Source organism: Pristiophorus japonicus, chromosome 10, assembly GCF_044704955.1.
Source record: "Pristiophorus japonicus isolate sPriJap1 chromosome 10, sPriJap1.hap1, whole genome shotgun sequence".
Lineage (NCBI taxonomy): Eukaryota > Metazoa > Chordata > Chondrichthyes > Pristiophoridae > Pristiophorus > Pristiophorus japonicus.
In genome coordinates this window covers 119,332,068-119,354,264 of record NC_091986.1, presented here as the reverse complement: position 1 = coordinate 119,354,264, position 22,197 = coordinate 119,332,068, and the positions used below count along the sequence as shown (strand labels likewise).

Below are 22,197 nucleotides of genomic sequence, written 5' to 3'. Positions count from 1 at the left end.
CTTTTCGGAATGGCAGGCAGTGACTAGTGGGGTACCGCAGGGTTCTGTGCTGGGGCCCCAGCTGTTTACATTGTACATTAATGATTTAGACGAGGGGATTAAATGTAGTATCTCCAAATTTGCGGATGACACTAAGTTGGGTGGCAGTGTGAGCTGCGAGGAGGATGCTATGAGGATACAGAGTGACTTGGATAGGTTAGGTGAGTGGGCAAATGCGTGGCAGATGAAGTATAATGTGGATAAATGTGAGGTTATCCACTTTGGTGGTAAAAACAGAGAGACAGACTATTATCTGAATGGTGACAGATTAGGAAAAGGGAAGGTGCAACGAGACCTGGGTGTCATGGTACATCAGTCATTGAAGGTTGGCATGCAGGTACAGCAGGCGGTTAAGAAAGCAAATGGCATGTTGGCCTTCATAGCGAGGGGATTTGAGTACAGGGGCAGGGAGGTGTTGCTACAGTTGTACAGGGCCTTGGTGAGGCCACACCTGGAGTATTGTGTACAGTTTTGGTCTCCTAACTTGAGGAAGGACATTCTTGCTATTGAGGGAGTGCAGCTAAGATTCACCAGACTGATTCCCGGGATGGTGGGACTGACCTATCAAGAAAGACTGGATCAACTGGGCTTGTATTCACTGGAGTTCAGAAGAGTGAGAGGGGACCTCATAGAAACGTTTAAAATTCTGACGGGTTTGGACAGGTTGGATGCAGGAAGAATGTTCTCAATGTTGGGGAAGTCCAGAACCAGGGGTCACAGTCTAAGGATAAGGGGTAAGCCATTTAGGACCGAGATGAGGAGAAACTTTTTCACCCAGAGAGTGGTGAACCTGTGGAATTCTCTACCACAGAAAGTAGTTGAGGCCAATTCACTAAATATATTCAAAAGGGAGTTAGATGAAGTCCTTACTACTCGGGGGATCAAGGGGTATGGCGTGAAAGCAGGAATGGGGTACTGAAGTTGCATGTTCAGCCATGAACTCATTGAATGGCGGTGCAGGCTAGAAGGGCTGAATGGCCTGCTCCTGCACCTATTTTCTATGTTTCTATGTTTCTAAAACAATTACAACAAATAGAATTAAACCTTCCACCAGTGAAGTTCCTATTGAACCTAGCCATTTAGTGGCTCCACTCCACAAAGTGAATGATGGGGGTTGCTTAAGTTTTTCGACCTCCTTTTGGATATGCTCCGCTAAGTGGGTAATTTCTTCGGAGCTATCTGGGATATATGTGCAGCACTCAATTCCGAGTAGGGTGCAAGTACCTCCCTTTTCAGCCAGGATGTAGTTAAGGGCCAGTCTATTCTGTAGGGCTACTGTGCGGATTGCTACCATTTCTGCATTGATTTTAACTAGGTCCTCTGAGGTATCATTGGCTACCACAACGGATGCCATGTTAATGGATTCCCTTGCCAGTCTGGCGGTCCCATACCTGGGGATCAGAATGGCAAAGAACCTCTCTGTTTCTTTCTTAGGACGGTGTAAATGTTCCAACAGTGACTTTATATGATACATATAAGGCACAATGTAGGCTAAATAGCAGGATCCCGTCCAATTCTGGGGCAACCTTGTGCCACACACCCAATAGGTGCCATTATAGGCAATGAATGTTAGCTGTTTCTTTGTCAGCAACACTCTGGGGCCTGTCCAGGCTTTTCCATCTGTTTTATTCAGAATCTCCGTTACGTTAAGAATTCCCATATCGGCCCAGTTTGGACGGTTCCATGGCTTGATTATATTATAATTCCGGGAGCAGTTACTATACCCCATATTTTGGCCTCCTTTGATGTTTCTAATCAGACAGACCGATTCCCCCGGTCTTCCTATTCCCGTTGTATTAGTGATAACAAAAAATGGGGGCCGTTTGGAATTATTGTAGCACGGTTCAAAGGTAGTCAGATTGTAACCTGCTGACTCCCATTTACGTGCCCAGTTTTCCGTATCCTGAAACGCATTGCTATTTTGTTTTGATTAATTATCCATTCAGCCATTTCCGAGATATTCAAGGGAACTGGCCTCAAGGGAATCTCTCCCTTTGAGTGAATAGGAATATGCGCACACATCCAACAACTAGAAATGTTACTTTGTTTGGCATAAATGTATGACATATATAAAAAGGTATTTACATGTAATTCCCTTGTTACCCTACTATTTCCCTTTGGTGCAGAGGGTCGGCTAGTAAGAAGTAGGCATATGCCTAGAATATGCCCAGTAGGCATATGCCCAGTAAATTTATACATTTTCGCAAAAAGTAATTGTCCTTATTAGATTTCAGCTTCAGTTACGGGTGCTCGTTTAACATGTGAAGCGTGGATCCAGGCTTTCTTTCCTTGGACTTTAACAGCTGCCTGGGTGGTCAATAACACTTGATAAGGTCCCTCCCACTTGGCACCCAAAGGTTCTTTATGCAACTTTTTCACATACACCCAGACTCCCGGGATTATGTCATGTCCTCCTTCGGGTGGATTACTCCAAGCTGCCGATACCTGTCGGGAAACAGAACTAATAGCATTGGTTAGGTTCTGACAGTATGATAACAAAGTGTCACTCATTAAGTGAACATCAGCTTTGTAAATCGATAGTTCCTGGCAGCGACATGGGTCTTCCGGTTATAATTTCAAATGGGCTTAGACCTGTAGTTCTGTTCGGGGTTGCCCTAATGCTACATAGCACTATTGGTAGTGCCTGGGGCCATGGTGTTCCTTCTTGGTGATATTTGGCAAGCCGTTGTTTCAGAGTTCGATTCATTCGTTCTACTTGTTCTGATGATTGTGGGCGATAAGGACAGTGTAAATCCCACGTAATGTTCAGTAACCTACAGACTTCTTGGCAGATAGCACCTGTGAAGTGTGTTCCCTGATCTGAGTCAATGCTACTCGGGACTCCCCATCGGGGAATGTAATCCTTACACAAGACCTTTGCAGTGTGATTGGCTGTGTGTCTTTCTGCTATTCGACATGCTTCCGACACGGCCTGTAACTCGGCCTGTTGTGCTGACGTTCCTGAGGGTAAACATCCTTTTGCCACCACCTCATATAAGGTTGTAACTGCCCATCCTGCTTTTCTGGTACCATTGTCAACAAAGGAGGAACCATCTGTAAACAGGATGAGGTCTGGGTTGTGCAGAGGCTCCTCTGCTGCTAAGGCTGCTTCTTCTGTTTCTTTTAAAATCTCCACGCAGTCATGCTCTTCACATTCTCCCCTCTCTTGCTCCCTCGATTCTGACATCGGGAGCATAGTTGCGGGATGAACCGGGCTGGCCCGGATGATATGGAGATTAGGAGCTTCCAAAACTGCTGTCCAGCGGGTCCATCTAGCTGCCGTCACCTGAGACATTCTAGTCATAGACAGCAAAGCATGTACGGTGTGGGGACACTTGACAATCAGCTTTTGGTCGAGGACTAGACCCGCAGTGGTCATTACCGCTCGACATGTAGCTTCCATGGCCCTTAGGCAACTTCCCCATCCGAGGGCTACCGCATCCAGTTTTGCCGAATAATAGCCAATAGGTCTTTGCCGATCCCCATGTTCTTGTGTCAGTATAGCTGTCATATATCCTTCTTTCTCATGGACAAACAGGGTAAATGGCTTACCACTGTTGGGGATTCCCAGAGCCGGTGCCGAACACAAAGTCTTTTTCAAACTCAGGAAGGCCTCTTGCTGTTCCTTAGTGAGGCTGATGGCTTCTTTAGAGGCACGTTTCCCCTTTAAAATACCATTCAATGGCTGAGCAAGCTGTGTGAAGGAGTCAATCCAATTTCTGTTAAAGTTACACAATCCCAAAAAAGACCGTAGTTCCTGAATAGTGGTGGGTTTTTAGCAGCCCGAATGGCTGCAGTTCTATCCTGGGTAAGTTCTCTCTTTCCTTGTGAAATCTTTTGTCCCAGGTATACAACCTCTTCTTGGGATATTTGTGCTTTGTCGATGCTGGCTTTATGTCCTTTCAGCCGAAGGTGGTCCAGCAAAGCTCGTAAATCTTGTTCATGCTGTTCCTCAGTGTTTGAAGCTAGCAAGATATCGTCTATACATATTGGATGACTGTGGATGACAGGGGAGGTAATTCTCGCAAATGGCTTTGTAAAGCCATGTGGAATACCGTAGGGCTGTTGTGGAAACCCTGCGGTAACCGGGTCCAAGTATACTGTTGTCCTTGAACCTTGAAAGCAAACCACTGTCGAACCTCCACTGCCAGAGGCACCGACCAAAATCCGTTGGCCATATCTATAACCGAGAAATATTTATGTTCTGGTTTGAGGGCATTAAAAATGGTGGAGGGATCTGCGACCAAAGGAGCTTTTTGATCAATACACTGGTTAGCTTTCCTATAATCGACAGTCAAACGCCAAGTCTCATTAGATTTCTGTACCGGCCACACGGGGCTATTGGAGGAGCTATGCGTTTTAATAAGCACCCCTTGTTTCTCCAATTGCTGAATAACCGGTAAGATTTCCGCGATGGCAGTTGGACTGATGGGATACTGTTTAGTGCATGGAGGCTTGGTCCAGGTAAATGACGCAGGCTCCATCTGGAGTAGGACACAATCGTTCTTATCTTTAGCCCATATCGGGTGTTCCTTCAATTCTTCTTTCTTCAAAGTTCTAATTGACCATGTCACCCGACCATCCTTGAAATGCAACGATGAATCTATTTGGATTAGAACGTCCATTCCCAAAAGGGGTTGATCTACTGGGCCTATCCAGACCGGCGTGGTTAGTTCATGTGGACCCAGCCCTATAAGTACCGGCGTTGGCCTTTTAATTTCCATTTTATGGCCCCCAACTCCATAGGCTGTACGTGCCCTACCATCCAACGGCAAAAAGTCTCCATATTGTAGGGGTAAGCATGTTAATTCCTCACCTGTGTCTAAAAGACAGTCCACATCCTTATCGCCCACCCTCACAGTTATATATAGCCCATCTCCCCTTTCTTGTATTAGTGCGAGGAGGGGGCCAGGGTGGGCTCTAATCGTTTTTCTATCCCAAGTAACTCCTTCTGTTGTTGTATTGTCAGTCGCTTAAATGCTTCTATGAGGTCGTTATCTTGTGAGAAGCCTGATTTGTTGGCTGAATTGTATCCCTGGCTGCATCCTCTTCCCCAGCCACGACCTTTCTGTTTTGCCCTGCACGTCTTGGCCCAGTGACCTTCTTTCCCACAATAATGACATTTTCCGGGTAATTTTCCTAATGACTGTTTATCGGAATCCTAGGATTTCCATCCCATAGCCTGTACAGCTCAGACTTTAGCTCCCATATTCCGATCTAATTGGTTACATCGATCCACCAATGCTGCAAAGATAGTTCCTCTCCCTTCCCAGTCCGGTAACACTACCTTAAGCATTTTGGACAGTTTTGGCTTTAGACCTGCCACGAAAGCTGCTTTCAGGGGTCCAAACACTTGTTCATCCATTTCCTCATCCGTATTATTCATACCCGAATGTTCTAGCCACGTGCATCTAAACCGCTCGTCATACTCCAGGACCTCCTCTGTTCCTTTCTGTTGGCAGGCTGCAATTTTTCCCCAGTCTGTCTTAGCTGGACTGAAGGCTTGCAGCCAGTGTTTAATCGCCTCCCATCCTGCATCTAATTCTTGCTCATCCTGCCCCAAAGCTTCTTCTACCTTGTCGTGCAATTTTCTTCCCTGTGTTTTTGGCACCATTATGGTCAAAATTTGCACTCCGTCCCAGGGATGAAGTTGATATATATTTCTTAAGCGGTCCAATTGGTCCCACGTTTTCACTCCCCCTTTCTTTGGATTGGGCAATTCCTTGGACCATTTATCAATTTTCTCTGGGTCTGCCGGATCATGAACCAAGTATTTTTCGTACACCCTTTTCCTCGTTTTTTTGGTTCCGCCCTCATCCGCAGTCTCTTCTGATTTGACTACAACTCGAGAGCTATCCAGCCTAATCTCACTTTACAGCTCTTGGTCCGGAGCCTTGTAGGTTACGGCACTTCAAGTCCACGTTCAAGTACTTTTTAAATGTGGTGAGGGTTTCTGCCTCTACCTCCCTTTCCAGCAGTGAGTTCCAGAACCCCATTCCCCTCAAATCCTTTCTAAACCTCCTACCAAATACTTTAAATCTATTCCCCCTGGTTGTTGACCCCACTGCTGAGGGAAATAGATCCTTCCTATCCACTCTATTTAGGCACTTCATAATTTTATACATCTCAATAAGATCTCCCCTCAGCCTCCTCTGTTCCAAAGAAAACCCCAGCCTATCCAATCTTTCCTCATAGCTAAAATTCTTTAGTCCAGGAAGCATCCTCATGAATCCGCTCTGTACCCTCTCCAGTGCAATCACATCTTTCCTGTAATGTGGTGACCAGAACTGCACGCAGTACTCTAGCTGTGGCCTAACTAGTGTTTTATACAGTTTAAGCATAACCTCCCTGCGCTTATATTCTATGCCTCGGCTAATAAAGGCAAGTATTCTGCATACCTTTTTAACCAACTTATCTACCTCGCCTGCTACTTTCACGGATCTGTGGACCTGCACTCCAAGGTTCCTTTTTTCCTCTACACTTCTCAGTGACCTACCATTTAATGTCTATTCCCTTGCTTTGTTAGCCCTCCCCAAATGCATTACCTCACACTTCTCCGGATTGAATTCCATTTGCCACTGTTCTGCCCACCTGACAAATTCATTGATATCTTGCTGCAGTCTACAGCTTTCTTCTTCATTATCAACCACACAGCCAACTTTTGTATCATTTGCAAACTTCTTAATCATACACCCTTCATTCAAGTCTAAATCAGTGATATACATCACAAAAAGCAAGGGACCTAGTACTGAGCCCTGCGGAACCCCACTGAAAACAGCCTTCCAGTCACAAAAACACCCATCAACCATTACCCTTTGCTTCCTGCCTCTGAGCCAATTTTTGGATCCAACTTGCCACTTTGCCTTGGATCCCATGGGCTTTTACTTTCATGACCAATCTGCCATGTGGGACCTTATCATCAAAAGCCTTGCTAAAATCCATATACACTACATCAAACGCACTACCCTCATCGACCCTCCTTGTTACCTGCTCAAAAAATTGAATCAAGTTAGTTAAACACGACCTTCCCTTAACAAATCCATGCTGACTGTCCTTGATTAACCCATGTCTTTCTAAACGAAGATTTATCCTGTCCCTCAGAACTTTTTCTCCTTATTTTCCAACCATCGAGGTTAGGCTGACTGGCTTGTAATTGCTTGGTCTATCCCTTTCTCCCTTTTTAAACAAGGGAAATGAGGAGAAATCTTTTTTCCCCCCCACACACACAGAGGGTTGTTAAGATCTGGAACACACTACCTGAAAGGGTGGTGGAATCAGATTCCATAGGAACTTTCAAAAGGCAATTGGACATGTCCTAGAAGAGGTATGCAGGGTTATGGTGAAAAAGCTGGGATATGGGACTAAATTAGGCAGTTCTTTCTAAGAATCGGCACAGGCACAACAGGCCGAATGGCCTCCTTCTGTACTGTAAAATTCTATGGGCTTGAAATTTGTGGCCTTAGGTGGCAGTCACACTTTTGTTAGCTGCAGTTTTCGTCCTTACCATTACGCTGCCAGTAACTGATAGCGCCATACTGAACAAAATGGCGGGGTTTTGACATAAAGTGGCGTGCAACACCGATTTAATATCACAAGCACAAACTTTGACCCTAGCGCTGAACTCAGTGCAGGTGACAGCGGTGATGTCTGCACCTTTTAAAAAGGACACAGACATCATTCCAGTAAGTTTGGATTTATGGTTTTGGACTGGGTTTTTTTATTTTTATTGAAATGATGGATTGTTGCAATAGATGTGAATATATTTTTTAAGTGTGTGGAGATTGCTGCTGGATGCTTGCAAGGGCTCGGTTGGTACATGAAGGCCTTTGAGAAGACAGAACATGCTGCAAATACTCAGCAGGTGACAACATCCGTGGAGAGAAAAACAGAATTTACGTCTCAGGTCGAGATGCTGCCGGAGCAGCTGAGTATTTCCAGCATTTTATGCTATCATTTCACATTGCACAGAAGAGAAGGAATCAGAGGGAAGGTTGCATCCCAAACAGCCCCTTTTGTGACCGGAATATCCGGGATGGAATCATCTGCTTGCGGTCCCAGTGACCTTTCAACAATAGTCCCACACCTTACCGTCCCTCTGTTACTGACCATCACAACGTCCTCTTGGCCACGATGCTGAAATAAAAGCCACCATAAAGCAAACTTTCCAATCCACCTATCTACATCTAGCCATCCAATGTGACATCAAGAAATCAACTCATCACCTGTATGCATTCTCTTAGTGACTGTCGTGTACGTGCCTTTATCTATCCTACTGATGTTACGCAGTCCTACTCCAGTGGCTGCAGCATGGCTGGTGGAAGGCTGCTGCCTTTCAGTGGGGGACACTGTAAATATCCTTGCTGGTTAACCTTGAGGAGCTTGGAGTGTCAAATCAATCATCATCATCTTGTTCTTCTTCACTCTTATCTCCCTCTTCATGTTCACCCACTAGCTGGGCAGGCTGTATTTCTTGGGTGTGTGAAATGAGGAAGGCACAAGGGTGGAGTTGTGGTGATGGGAGGGTAGGAAAATATGAGGTGCATGCCAGAAAGACAATAATGTATGAGAATACCAGCAGCTTGTATCCTTTCAGCCCCGTGGCTGGCCAAGGGCTCAGCCATGCTCCTGCCAAGAATGGCCTGCACCATCTCCTCCAAGGAGGTGAGTTGAGGCGAGGCTAGGAATGGGAGATGTGCCTCGTAATTGATGCAGATTGTTGGTAGATGAATGATTGGAGGTGGCGGTTGTGCATTGGGCAGTGTGTGAGGCCAGTGGTGAGGTTAGTAGGAGATATCTTTTGAAGATGCATTCACTGAATCTGACCAGTGGTCTGAGGTTATGAAGTTTCTTTAGGCACTGGAGCTAGGTGGTGGGGGTGACACAGCTGGTAGTCACGGCCTTGGTGATGTGCTCCCACATCGTTCTTTCTGGAGGGACGTTTGCAACACCTAAAACTCTGATTGGGTTCCCTTGATCACGAGACTTGATTGCTAATTGGTCGCCTCGGACGATAAGACATACGCAGCAGTTTCTCAAGAATGTGTAATTGGAACCGCCCTGCCTAGGTAATCAGTGACTTTGCAAAGTATAATTCGAGCCATTCTGACTGCTGACTCCAGACAGAACAGAGCTCAGTTGGAACAGACAGAGTTCACTCTCACAGGTTAAGATCTTCTCCAAACTCCCCAAACAAGTTCCTGCCCCCACCCCTCACCACCCAAATGCCTGACTTTCCCCTCCCCACCCCCAGCCAAAGTTTCTGATATTCTCCTCCCACCCAAGTGTCTGACCTTCCCCACCCTCCAACCGGCCCAAGTTCTAGAACTCCTCTCCCCCCCACTCAAGTTCCTGTCCTTCTTCCCCTGCCCCGCCATAGATGGGACATTATGTGTGGGTCACAGATTGTTGATCGGTTTATTGGGCATGAAATGAATAGTGACAATGTCATGACTTCCGGATATAGTCCAGTCCAATGATGTTACTTGCCACACGCACCAAGCTTTCCAAGAAATCAACCAAGGTAGGGGGAGGAGAGGGAGAACGTGGTGTGGATGTAAAGGGGGTGGGGTTGGAAGAACATGATCCGTCTTACCATCGGGATCACGTTCAAGCTCTCAACTCCCTCCCGCCCCTCTCCCCTTTAGACCTGGATCATGTTATTCCTACATCCCCACTGTGCTCTCCATGCTCTTTACATCTCCCTCCCCCCACCCTCATAGTTCCTGACCTCCTCTCCTCGAGTTCCCTCTCTCCTCTCTGATCCCCTCTCTCTCTTTGCCTCCTACCAGTCTCTGTATCCCTCTCTCCCCCAGTCTCTCTCCCTCAGCCCCCTCACTCTCTTTGCACCCCCGTCACTCTCTCTCACTCTCTCCCCACTCTCCCTCTCTCTTCCAGTGTCTCTCCCTCCCCTCCGATTTCCTCTCTCTCTCAGAAGGCCGTGAAAATGTTCGTGTAGATAATCACAGCGATGTTCCAGGTAACCCAAAAGTTCCAGTAGCAGGCTCAGACTAGAGCAGCAGCTCCACGCGGTTCAGCCCCACTTCCGGCTTCCTCATATGTCGTACTGCGCATACGCGACTGGATCGAGCACGCATGCGCAAAAAGGGGCAGAGTCCACGGTGCACATGCGCAGAAGGACACAAAAATGTTCATGCACATAATCACACCATTTCTGGACAGCCTCCTAGCCCTTGTGGGTAAAGGGCCTGGCTTGCAATGTTGACCCTCTGCACAAAGATAGAGTGCTGTGTGCGAGACCCTGGATGCCCCTTCCCTGGCTTGCTGAGCCATTTGTGCTGGTGCTCAGACATTTTTCCCATTTTTTGAGGTAAGGAAAGGAATTCCGCTTTAAGAGCTGAATATTCACATTTGGGACTTCTTTTTAAAGTTAAATATATTTTTAAAAGGCAGAAAATGCTCAAAACTGCATTGTTTCACCATATTAATTTGTATTGCTTCAGTGTGCATGGCCCCTTTAATTCTCAGACCTCTTCATTTCCCACAATTCCTCGCTTCCAGAGGCTGTGCGAAGCTCCAATGCCACTCCTGCACACGAACTTCAGATCAGATGCATCCAGTAATGCCAACAGGACGGCGTTGCATGCCGCTGTGCGACAGTTAAACACTGCGCCAACATTCTCCATCCACCGCCCCCTCCTGCCCAAAAGAATGTTGCTCCGTTAGCATTGCGGCCATTTTCAGTGGCCGTTAATGCCATTGGCAACTTTATTGGCTAAAATGAATTCCTCCCCCAATGATTCTAAAACCATTCAGAATTTCACAAAAAGCCCACAGTATTCATGAAACAAGGCACGAGTCTCATTATCCTTCTGGTGTAGGGTCATCAACCTGAAACTTTAACTCTGTTTCTCTCTCCACAGATGCTGCCTGATCTGCTGAGTATTTCCAGCATTTTCTGTTTTTATCTCATTATCCACTACCTGACAAAGGTTCTTACATCCACACACAAGCACACACATGCAGAAGTTCAATCCTTCATGCTTGTGAAAGACCAACTTACTCAATGGGGTAAAGTTTCTGAGGTACCTTGTAGCCAATACATATTGGAAAATCGTAGGCTAGTATCCCCTACAAAGTAATCTCTGTTCAAATATGTCTTTGCAAGTGTTGGGTTCCAGTCAAAATCTTTTTTTATCTAAAAATAAATGAATTAAGATGGGAAAGGAAAGGATAATTCTTTTAGAATTTTCTGAACATTTATTTTTGTTCAAAATAGAAATCATTTGCTTATTTCAGAAGAAATTTGCAACATCCAATCATCAAAGCTATTATCTATCCTTACCTCTCCTCTTTCCCCATACACATGCTGTTCATTGATGACATCATCCATAGGCATGGGGTCAGCTTTCAGAACATCGAGCTTTACCTCTCCACCACTTCCTTCAACCCTACAACCATGTCTGTGCTGAAACACTGCCTGTCCAATATCAATCATTGATGCATCCAAACTTCCTCTAATTGAACAAAGGGACGACCAAAACCATCATTTTCGGCCCCTGCCACAAATTCCCTTACATGTCATTAATTTCATCCTCATTGGCCGTATACACAACCCGAGCTGAGATTCATACCCATCACCAAGATCATTTATTTTCACCTCCGCAACATTGCTTACTTTCTCCCCTCCTTCTGCTCCAAAGAAGATGAAATCTTCTCAAAACCATTTGATTTACCCTTCTTAATCTCTATTTCCATAACTCAGCAACCTTTCCCTTACTTTCTGTAAAGTACTTTGGATTGTTTGCTATGTTGGAAGTGCTATATGAATGCAAGTCTATTTTGTTGTTGTCATTAATAGTTTTCATTAAGCAGATACTCCTCGGCAAGTCTTCGAAGGACAGTGATAGCTTAGACTATGTGAAAATAGTACGGACTGGCAAATGACTTAGTAAAAATCAATCTACTCTCAACCATCAGCAAAGTGAAGGAAGGGGTCATCAACAGTGCTTTCAAGCGGCGCTTACTCTCCAAAAACCTGCACATCAAAGTTCAGTTTGGGTTCCACCAGGACTACTCGGTTCCAGACATCATTACAGCCTTGGTTCAAATATGGACAAAAAAAGCTGAATTCCAGAGGTGAGGTGAGAGTGACTGTCCTTGACATCAAGGCAGCATTTGACCAAGTGTGGCATTAAGCAAATTGCCAAGGCTTCTTCAACAGCATCTCCCAAACCCGCGACTTCTATCCCCTAGAAGGACATGGGCAGCAGGCACATGGGAACACCACCACCGCCAAGTTCCCCTCCAAATCACACACCATCCTGACTTGGAAATATTTTGCTGTTCCTTCATCGTTGCCAGGTTAAAATCCTGGAATTCCCTACCTAACATCACTGTCAGAGTACCTTCACCACATGGACTACAGCCGTTCATGAAGGCGATTCATCACCGTCTTCTCAAAGGCAATTAGAGATGGGCAATAAATGCTGGCTTTGCCAGCAATGCCTACATCCTGTGAATAATTTTAAAAAGTCAACAAATTGGTATCACCTACAAGGTGAATATAATGGCCCGGATTTAACTGTGGTAATGACGGTGAAACTGTCAGCGTTCGCCGACATTACGCGCTGAAACTGACAGCAACTTCAGGATTTAGCACATGCGCAAATAAACGTGGAAATCCAGAAGTTGAGGTCAGTCTTTCCCTGTGCTGCCACAGGTTGCACTGTGGAACTCCCCAGAGCCGGCAATCAATTCCAATCACACTAAGGGATGAAAACTTCCACTATTATGCTGGAATATTACTGCTATACCCCCCTGAAAAAGTTACGCCTTGTTGAAAAAGGTGTAACTGGGTTTTTAACGACATATTGATGGCTGAACAACTACCTGGCCCTGCTAAACTCATTTTATATTTGTGGAATGTCAAATTTTTCCATTAATATGATTAAGAATTACATGGTTTTTAAAATAATATGTTTTAAAAATTTCTTGATATTTCAGCTTCTATCTCAATCCTACGTGTACATCCCAATCTTTATTTCGCTCTCTAAAATTTATAAAAATTAAATTTGAATCTGTGGATTTTACTTTCTGGTTTGCTGTCTGAGAATCCTTCAATGTGATTGGCTGCTCAGCCGCTTGATGACATCATGGTTGCTGGACACTGGATATTTGCTTGATTTGGCACCAGATTCAAGCCAATGTCAGGAGAGCTAAAATTCATGACACAGAGATTGGTAGATCTTTGTGGGTAGCTTTCTTCAAAGTCAGCGCCGTCGCTTCACCATTGACCCCAAATTCTGAGCCAATGACTGTATTTGTAATGTTATTTTGGTCAGGAATTGGGGCAATGCAGGTTCTTAAATAAATACTCAAAAATATGATGGTATACCAAGAAATAACAGCACCTTCTCATCAGATTTACAGCTAGCAATTGGTGTATTTTTGCAGGGGAACAATTCTATGCAAACAGTATATTCTGGTGGCACGTATTGTACAATACATATATAATTCTTCTTTTACATTTTTTTTTTCACTTCAGTGAATTATTTGGAAGTGTAGTGATTTTATGTGGGCAAACATCATATTGCAGAAATTATTCTGTTCCACAAGTTACCTTCTCAGAACTAGAGTATAGGGCAGGGAAATTGAAGTTAAATTATTTAAGATTTAATCCTTTAAACCAATAATAAATAAAAACTGTAATAGTTGTCAAATCTCAGACAGGGCTTCGTTACCTCTTGATGACAAGTTATTTATTGCATCCCAAGAATTCCTGATGCTTTCAACACAGCCTTTTCCACTCTTCAAGAAGTCATTGGTTACAATAGTGTAGAAAACTCCACATGGGGTCAAATCTTCAAACTGCCAGATTGGGGCAGAAGCAGCAAGAGCTCTACAACACAAACACAAATGGCTTAAAATTCTGTTGTGCAAATATTAGCGAACAATAATGCTTAATGCGTTTGAATAAAAATTGTCCACTATTTTAACAAAAATGTTAGGCCATTTATTTTAATGCTATCATTAAAACAGCATGAAATGAATGTCATATGAACATATTTAGCATCTGTACAGTAATATTCATAACACAAATTCAAAGCCAACCTAATTACGCAGAGAATAATCATCACTTATTCTTTTCCCAGATTTCAATATTACAAAAAAAAATTTGCTAGTGCATAGGTCTACAAACACAACGTATTCACATCCAGATTTAAAAATTGCTAATATAAAACGTTAGGATGGCTTAGATTTCTGTGGAAGCAATAAGATTTCATTTTTTTTTAATTCAGATTGTATATGCAAGTATCCATATAGGAACATTACCACGTTTTCATTTAAAATTTGGTTTGGATCAAACTGCACAATACTTATTTAAGCAGTCATTGCGATACCAAGTTTTATTTGTACCATAGAATTATAATAAGTGACTATAGAAAGTGACGACAAGTAGATATAGAAGCTAAGTTAATTATGACATTTAAAAACACGTGAAAACAAAATAGACTTTAAAAAAAAAGAGTATGGAAAGGAGAAAATGAGTTTGAAGTAGGTTCTCTGATATAGCTCTACAACTAACTCCGTGTTGACAATTCATGTTTGGATCTTATCTTTCCCCAGCTCCTTTTGCAAACTTCTAATTTTATATCTGGTACTGTTGTGAGTCTCTTCCTTTGAACCACTGCCAACACTTCCATGTCTTTTTACAAACAATTACCAAAGCGAGACATAATACTATATGTAGGGTCTTGCCAATGTTTAGCAATTATGGTGGTAATTTTATACCCAAGCAATAGGTCATGAAAATCATCTGGTTAACTATTACACCCAAAAATCTGTTTTTCTACAGGATTTTCTTCCACAAAAACTATACAAAGATAATTAGAATCCATACTGGAATGTTTTTCAAGTGTACCTTATATTTTAACAAAGCTATGATATTCCTTTGTGTCTACATATAAACACAATTTGTACTGTAATATGTTTGCCTCAGTTATCGGCCATAAATTCATTACTTTAAAAATGGAGCATTTGAACCAAAAGAAAATTGTTTAAAGACCAAATGGAGTACAAAATGGAAGCCAATTATTTTCCTTCAAAACTGTACATTCAAAAACAGTTATAAATTCTGGGCTATTTTAAATTATATTCAAGTGTTAAACCTGAAGTCAAGTATTGCCTCCCGTTAATGATTTCGTGATTTCTTTCCCTTCCCCTCTCAAACTAATACTCACCCAACAACAATGTTTGGATACTTCATCCTAAACCAGGCTGCTAACATTCCTCCATAGGAACCTCCTATAGCAATAACAGGACTGTTCTGAGCTCCAGGGATGGTCTGTTTGAGACTCCTAATAAGAACTGCAAAATCAGCCAAAGCCTGCTCAGAGGTGAAGTAATTCAAGTACTTAGGATTCTAAAAGAGAAGCATTGGTAAAACTTAATTACAACTAAACAACTGAACGTGAACATGACATTTCCTAATAACCTCTACATATTTCAAAATATGTCCATGTGAACAAAATTATTTTTATAAATAGCTAAACAGTATAAAGAGCACAATTAGGGAATCAACACAAAATGAGCTCATACATATGCTTGGGCACATTCACCACACACACACAGCATCGGACAATTTGGGAAGATGGCTGAAATGCAGAATATCAGAGCAGGAACACCTCTTGCCAGTGGATTTGAAGATTGTTGTGACTTTATCTTGTTTATGCTGTACCAACGACATTGGTCCCACACCCAAGGCAGCACAAGCACCAGCAGAAAAAGTAGAGCATATAAATAACAGAAGAATGTTGTAAACAGGTTAAGATCACTGTGCAGTTCTAATGTGTTACAGCTGGCCATTTTAAAAGGCTCACACCAATCTACACTGTAAATATCAAAGTCTTCAGTGGTGAAAGAGTTAAAACACTGGTTATATCAATTCAATGTCTGCAGCATTATTTTACATCCCACGTACTAAGCATTTGGACTGTTTCCAGTGAAACAATTTTACTGTAATCCTTTGAATATGGCTTTGAACGCAGGCTCATTCTTTGAAAATGCAAAAAATATAATCAAGTACTTAATTACTGAAAGTCACAATATTCATAACATGAGGGTGGTAGAAGCAGCATTTGTCTGATTAAATAAACTGGGATGGAAACATTATTTTTAAAAGCATACGAATCCTGACTTGATCACTTTCCACTTCTCCCAGACTACTTTACAAGTTGTTCTCATGGACTGTGACTTATGGATTTACTTCCCTAGTCATGTACCTCAGTTATATAACGGCCCAGAGTTCTAACCCAGGCTCACCATTTACCACCAACTGCTTCATGAAATTGCCCCATTCATACTCCAAGATGTGTTAAAAAGAAAGGATAAGAAACACAGATGGCTGTCCATATCCGCAGTGCTCTTGTATCATGTTCCTTCCCGACTTATTCCACCACTTCTGCGCTGCATACAAAGTTTCAAAATCAAAACCAACAAAAGAACATTTATATTTGTGCGACTGCATGCCTGCACAGATTTCCTTCTCCCATCCGTGCCTGCTCTCTTTCACTCCCCCCTCTCATTTCATTCACTTGAGTGTTATTTTAAAATTTACTGCCTTGAGAATAGAAGCAGAAGCAGTCAGAAAATCTTTTTGAGGCTGTGGGAATTTGGCAGTGAAACCTGCCCGGCTCCACATGCCTCTTCTGATGGGTTTCACCGACTCAATTCAAACATGGTTAATTCAGGAAGTTTATAGCAGTAGCAGGAATTGAGTTTTCTGTACATTCAACTCACATTTGTCACCATAAACAGGCCGACAACCACACAGAAGTGCCTTAGCTGTTCCTTTCCATCTGCCTAATTCAGTTTTCAATTCTTCCCAACAGACTATTTTGGAATTGTTTGATCCTTCCTCGCCAGCACACAAAGGCTGAGTCAAATGCAAAAGGCATAGAGCCCTGCTAAAATTTGCATTATAAATCACATCTAGAAACTGAACAAGCATTCTTTCTGTATTTTACATACTTTTGCATTTCATATTACTTGTCATCAATTCCAACATCTCGCCCTTTCTTTGTCTGATGCATTTTAAACATCCTCCTAGTCCCTTTATTTTGTTGATTTTTACAAAATTAATATTAAAAAAAAGTGCTGATGACAAAGAACTAACTTGGAGTTACTGTGCCTGGCAGAGAGCCAACTGAATTATAAATACAGAGCTGAGATTATAGGCTACTGAAGCAAACTCAAAGTTAACTACAACTTGCATTTATATAGCACCATTAATGTAAAGAAACGTCTCAAGGCAATTCACAAATAGGTGATGACTACTGAGTATTCGACTGCCTCACCCGGTTATGCTCAGGAACTTCACCAAGCTGGATGTGTGGATGAGACTCTATGAAATAGCTGATAAGGACTAAGTAGTGAACCCACAGAATATTTTTCTAATGAGCACTGTCAACTATTGAACAGCTCCAACCTCTGAAATCTAAACCCTAAACCCCCGATGAGAGTTATTTTAACACCGATGGTAACTCACTTATAGTATTTATTTTAAATAGATTACCCTCACATTAAAATAAGACCAATTGGAAAATCTACACTTACATTTCCTTATCTAAAGATAATTAACTATATTGTATAGATTTAATGGCATGAATTGAACATCCCAACAGTACTGCAATAGTGCTCAATACATACCACTAAATCTCTACTGCATTTAAACATAGCAGGAACAGAAGACAATGGTAGCTCAGAATTGAATAGACCAAAACATGTGTCTCTGAAATATACCAGACAAAAAAGTTACATTTGTAAAGTGTTTTTTTCCAACTCACACTGAATGATTTTTTCCCAAACGGCATAGACTCTCCATAATATCTATGTTCGGCAAACACCAACATGGCTCCCAGTTCCTTTGATACATCCCACATAAAACCCTAAAAAAATATATAAAACCTGTTATTTTAACATTGGTTGTAAAAGAAAGGAAGCAAGAAATACAAAAACAGATTGTGATCAAGGAAGTTAAAGAGAATAACTTAGAGGAAAAATACTAAATTACCTACCTTACAGATGGTTTTCAGCATTTCAACTTTCACCTAGAGTTAGGATTTGCCATCATCCACTTTTTTTTTTGAGAGAGAATGGGAAGGAGGAAAGAAAGATAACCATCTAAGGCCAATGACCCTTTAAGAACTCTATGTGCCTGCACTGGAACCTAGCCAGGTAACTTCTCTTTAAATTACCATTAGTTTTTTGGCCATGGAAGGCAGCAAAGCCAACACAAAAAGTGTAACTTAACCATCATCATCATCATCTTAGGCAGCCCCTCGAAATCGAGGAAGACTTGCTTCCATTCCAAAAGTGAGTTCTTAGGTGACTGTACAGTCCAATACAGGAATTACAGTCTCTGTCACAGGTGGGACAGAAAGTTGTTGAAGGAAAGGGTGGGTGGGAGTCTGGTTTGCCGACGCTCCTTCCGCTGCCTGCGCTTGTTTTCTGCATGCTCTCGGCGACAAGACTCGAGGTACTCAGCGCCCTCCCAGATGCTCTTCCTCCACTTAAGGCGGTCTTTGGCCAGGGATTCCCAGGTGTCGGTGGGGATGTTGCAATTTATCAAGGAGGCATTGAGAAACATTTCCTCAGCCCACCTGGGAATTGCTTGCCATGTAGGAGTTCCGAGTAGAGCGCTTGCTTTGGGAGTCTTGTGTCGGATATACGGACAATGTGGCCCGCCCAACGGAGCTGGTCGAGCGTGGTCAGTGCTTCGATGCTGGGGATGTTGGTCTGTTCGAGAACACTGACATTGGTGCGTCTATCCTCCCAGGGGATTTGCAGCACTAGGTCAGAGGAAGAACAGATAAGTAAATTAGAAGGAAGAAAGGAAAAGCAAGAAATGGAGAAAGAGAAACATAGAAACATAGAAACATAGAAAATAGGTGCAGGAGTAGGCCATTCGGCCCTTCTAGCCTGCACCGCCATTCAATGAGTTCATGGCTGAACATTCAACTTCAGTACCCCATTCCTGCTTTCTCGCCATACCCCTTGATCCCCCTAGCAGTAAGGACCTCATCTAACTCCTTTTTGAATATATTTAGTGAATTGGCCTCAACAACTTTCTGTGGTAGAGAATTCCACAGGTTCACCACTCTCTGGGTGAAGAAGTTCCTCCGCATCTCGGTCCTAAATGGCTTACCCCTTATCCTTAGACTGTGACCCCTGGTTCTGGACTTCCCCAACATTGGGAACATTCTTCCTGCATCTAACCTGTCTAACCCCGTCAGAATTTTATATGTTTCTATGAGGTCCCCTCTCATTCTTCTGAACTCCAGTGAATACAAGCCCAGTTGATCCAGTCTTTCTTGATAGGTCAGTCCCGCCATCCCGGGAATCAGTCTGGTGAACCTTCGCTGCACTCCCTCAATAGCAAGAATGTCCTTCCTCAGGTTAGGAGACCAAAACTGTACACAATACTCCAGGTGTGGCCTCACCAATGCCCTGTACAACTGTAGCAACACCTCCCTGCCCCTGTACTCAAATCCCCTTGCTATGAAGGCCAACATGCCATTTGCTTTCTTAACCACCTGCTGCACCTGCATGCCAACCTTCAATGACTGATGTACCATGACACCCAGGTCTCTTTGCACCTCCCCTTTTCCTAATCTGTCACCATTCAGATAATAGTCTGTCTCTCTGTTTTTACCACCAAAGTGGATAACCTCACATTTATCCACATTATACTTCATCTGCCATGCATTTGCCCACTCACCTAACCTATCCAAGTCGCTCTGCAGCCTCACAGCATCCTCCTCGCAGCTCACACTGCCACCCAACTTAGTGTCATCCGCAAATTTGGAGATACTACATTTAATCCCCTCATCTAAATCATTAATGTACAGTGTAAACAGCTGGGGCCCCAGCACAGAACCTTGCGGTACCCCACTAGTCACTGCCTGCCATTCTGAAAAGTACCCATTTACTCCTACTCTTTGCTTCCTGTCTGACAACCAGTTCTCAATCCATGTCAGTACACTACCCCCAATCCCATGTGCTCTAACTTTGCACATCAATCTCTTGTGTGGGACCTTGTCGAACGCCTTCTGAAAGTCCAAATATACCACATCAACTGGTTCTCCCTTATCCACTCTACTGGAAACATCCTCAAAAAATTCCAGAAGATTTGTCAAGCATGATTTCCCTTTAGCATGAAATCCGAGAAAGATTTTAAGAAAAACAAAGAGAACAAGAATAGAAAGAAAACGCAAGAGAGAAAGGAAAGAAGGAAGAAAGGAAAACTCTCCCCAAGCACTTTAAATACAAAATTAATTTTGAAAAGATGTCATTGTTGTTATATAAGTAAATGCAGAAGCTAATTTGTGCACAGCAAGGGTCCTACAAACAGCAAGGAGATCAATGATCAGTTCACCTGTTTTTCATCCTCTTAACTAATGGAATGTGCTTTTGTTCTTTCAATGCCTTTTCACTACCTTACTGGGCTTTTATATCATTTAACAGTTGGCATTAAGTAGGTCATTCAATCCATGATTTAAGTATCTGTTGTTCCTCTTCCCTCCTTATTTTTTTCTCTCTTGGTCTTAACCTTACTGAAATGTTTTGTTTATCTTTTAGTTTTCAGTTCTGATGAAGGGTATCTGAAACATTAATACAAAAGCAAAATACTGTGGATGCTGGAAATCTGAAATAAGAACAGAAAATGGTGGAAACAGACTTAGGGCTAGAAATTTGCTGACTTTGCGACTGGGTTTTTGGTGATATTTCACTATATTTGGCTAAATCCAGTTGGCGGGAATTTCGGGCATCTTTCTGTGGCGCGCTTTCCACGTACTGCTGGAGAGAGGAGCGCCACTGTGCAAGACTCGAAATAGCGTTTTTGCCCAGAAATATGGCTCTCTCAGCACCCATATTCTGTGCTCAGAATACCGACAAGGTAAAACCTGTCATGTAGCCCTGTAAATTAAAGTTTTTATTTTTTTAATTCTTTTTCAGCGATTTAGTAGGTAACTGTTCTGACAAAAGGTCATCGACCTGAAACATTGGGTTGGAAATCTCGGCCTCCCCAGGTCCGTATTGAGTGTCTACGGATCCGAGAAGGCATCGCAAAAGCTAGTTTTCAGCGCACAATGCGCATGCGCTGAAAACCAGCTGGAGTTTAACAGATCCAATGCATATCGGGTGCCAGGACATTTGCAAGGGCAAGATTGCGGGATTTACACATATCTTGCCCAGCAAATGTCCTCAAAATTGTTGCGCCTGATAAAAGCAGGCGTATAGCCTACTTTTACAGGCGTAAGAGTTTAAAAACATACAAAAATATAATAAAATTAAATTTAACACATTAGTTTTAAAAACCTTGCCCACTACATTACATTTATTTTAAACCATAATTAAAAAAACTTTTTAAAGACTCTGAAAAAAAAATTTCTAAGATATTTATTAACTTTAATTTTAATTATGAGGTGTGTTTTTTGTTTTTTTATTAAATGTGTTTAGTTTGTTTGTGTGCTTTTTCTCATTAATAGCAATGAGAACTTGTAGATACGGAGTTCTCATTGCTATGAATGAGAAAGCTGTGGAATACTGTACCCGATTGGCTGAGCAGTCACACTTGACTGCATCTTCTGCGTGGGAACCAGGAGGACGGGAGCGTGCTTTGCAGCGTGGGAAGAGGTGGCCTCCCCATCAGAATCCCACGCTCCTCTCGGACCACCAGCTAAATTCGTAGAAATGTTTCAGTCGGAGGCAATTGCCCACGGGAAACCTCCGATTGCAATTTCAGCCCCACTAACTCGGTTTCTCTCTCCAAAGATACTGCCTGACCTGCTGAGTATTTCCAGCGTTTTCTGTTTTTATATCTGAAACGTTAACTTGTTTTTTGTTCTTTACAGATGGTATGTATTTCCATCTGTATTTCCATTTGTATTTTTAGCTTTCTCTGATGCTTCCAGCCTCGATGAGGAAAACACAAAGCAACACATCCTATTACCCAATTTCCATAACCTCTATTTAGTGATGGATTTGCCAAGGCTTTGTTCGCATAGCAAAAACAACTGTCTGATTTGATAAATACCATTGGTTCTGTACAAATAGAAGGATAAAGTTCTGCACACATCAAAGTGATACTCCCATTCAATGGAAGAAGAATAATTTGCATTTATATAGCACACTTAA

At 42.7% G+C, this 22,197-nt stretch overlaps 1 protein-coding gene across 3 annotated transcripts in view; it reads right to left on the bottom strand.

Annotated features, from left to right (window-relative positions):
* The window catches only part of prcp (prolylcarboxypeptidase (angiotensinase C)), a 101,913-nt gene that overhangs the window by 46,195 nt on the left and 33,521 nt on the right, over nt 1-22,197 (bottom strand). For all 3 annotated transcript variants that reach the window (XM_070892060.1, XM_070892061.1, XM_070892062.1), the window contains exons 3-5: nt 17,844-17,945; nt 15,240-15,421; nt 13,740-13,897 (exon numbers count right to left, since the gene is read on the bottom strand). In XM_070892060.1, coding sequence (XP_070748161.1) covers nt 13,740-13,897; nt 15,240-15,421; nt 17,844-17,945 — 442 coding nt within the window. The remainder of the gene's footprint in view (nt 1-13,739; nt 13,898-15,239; nt 15,422-17,843; nt 17,946-22,197) is intronic.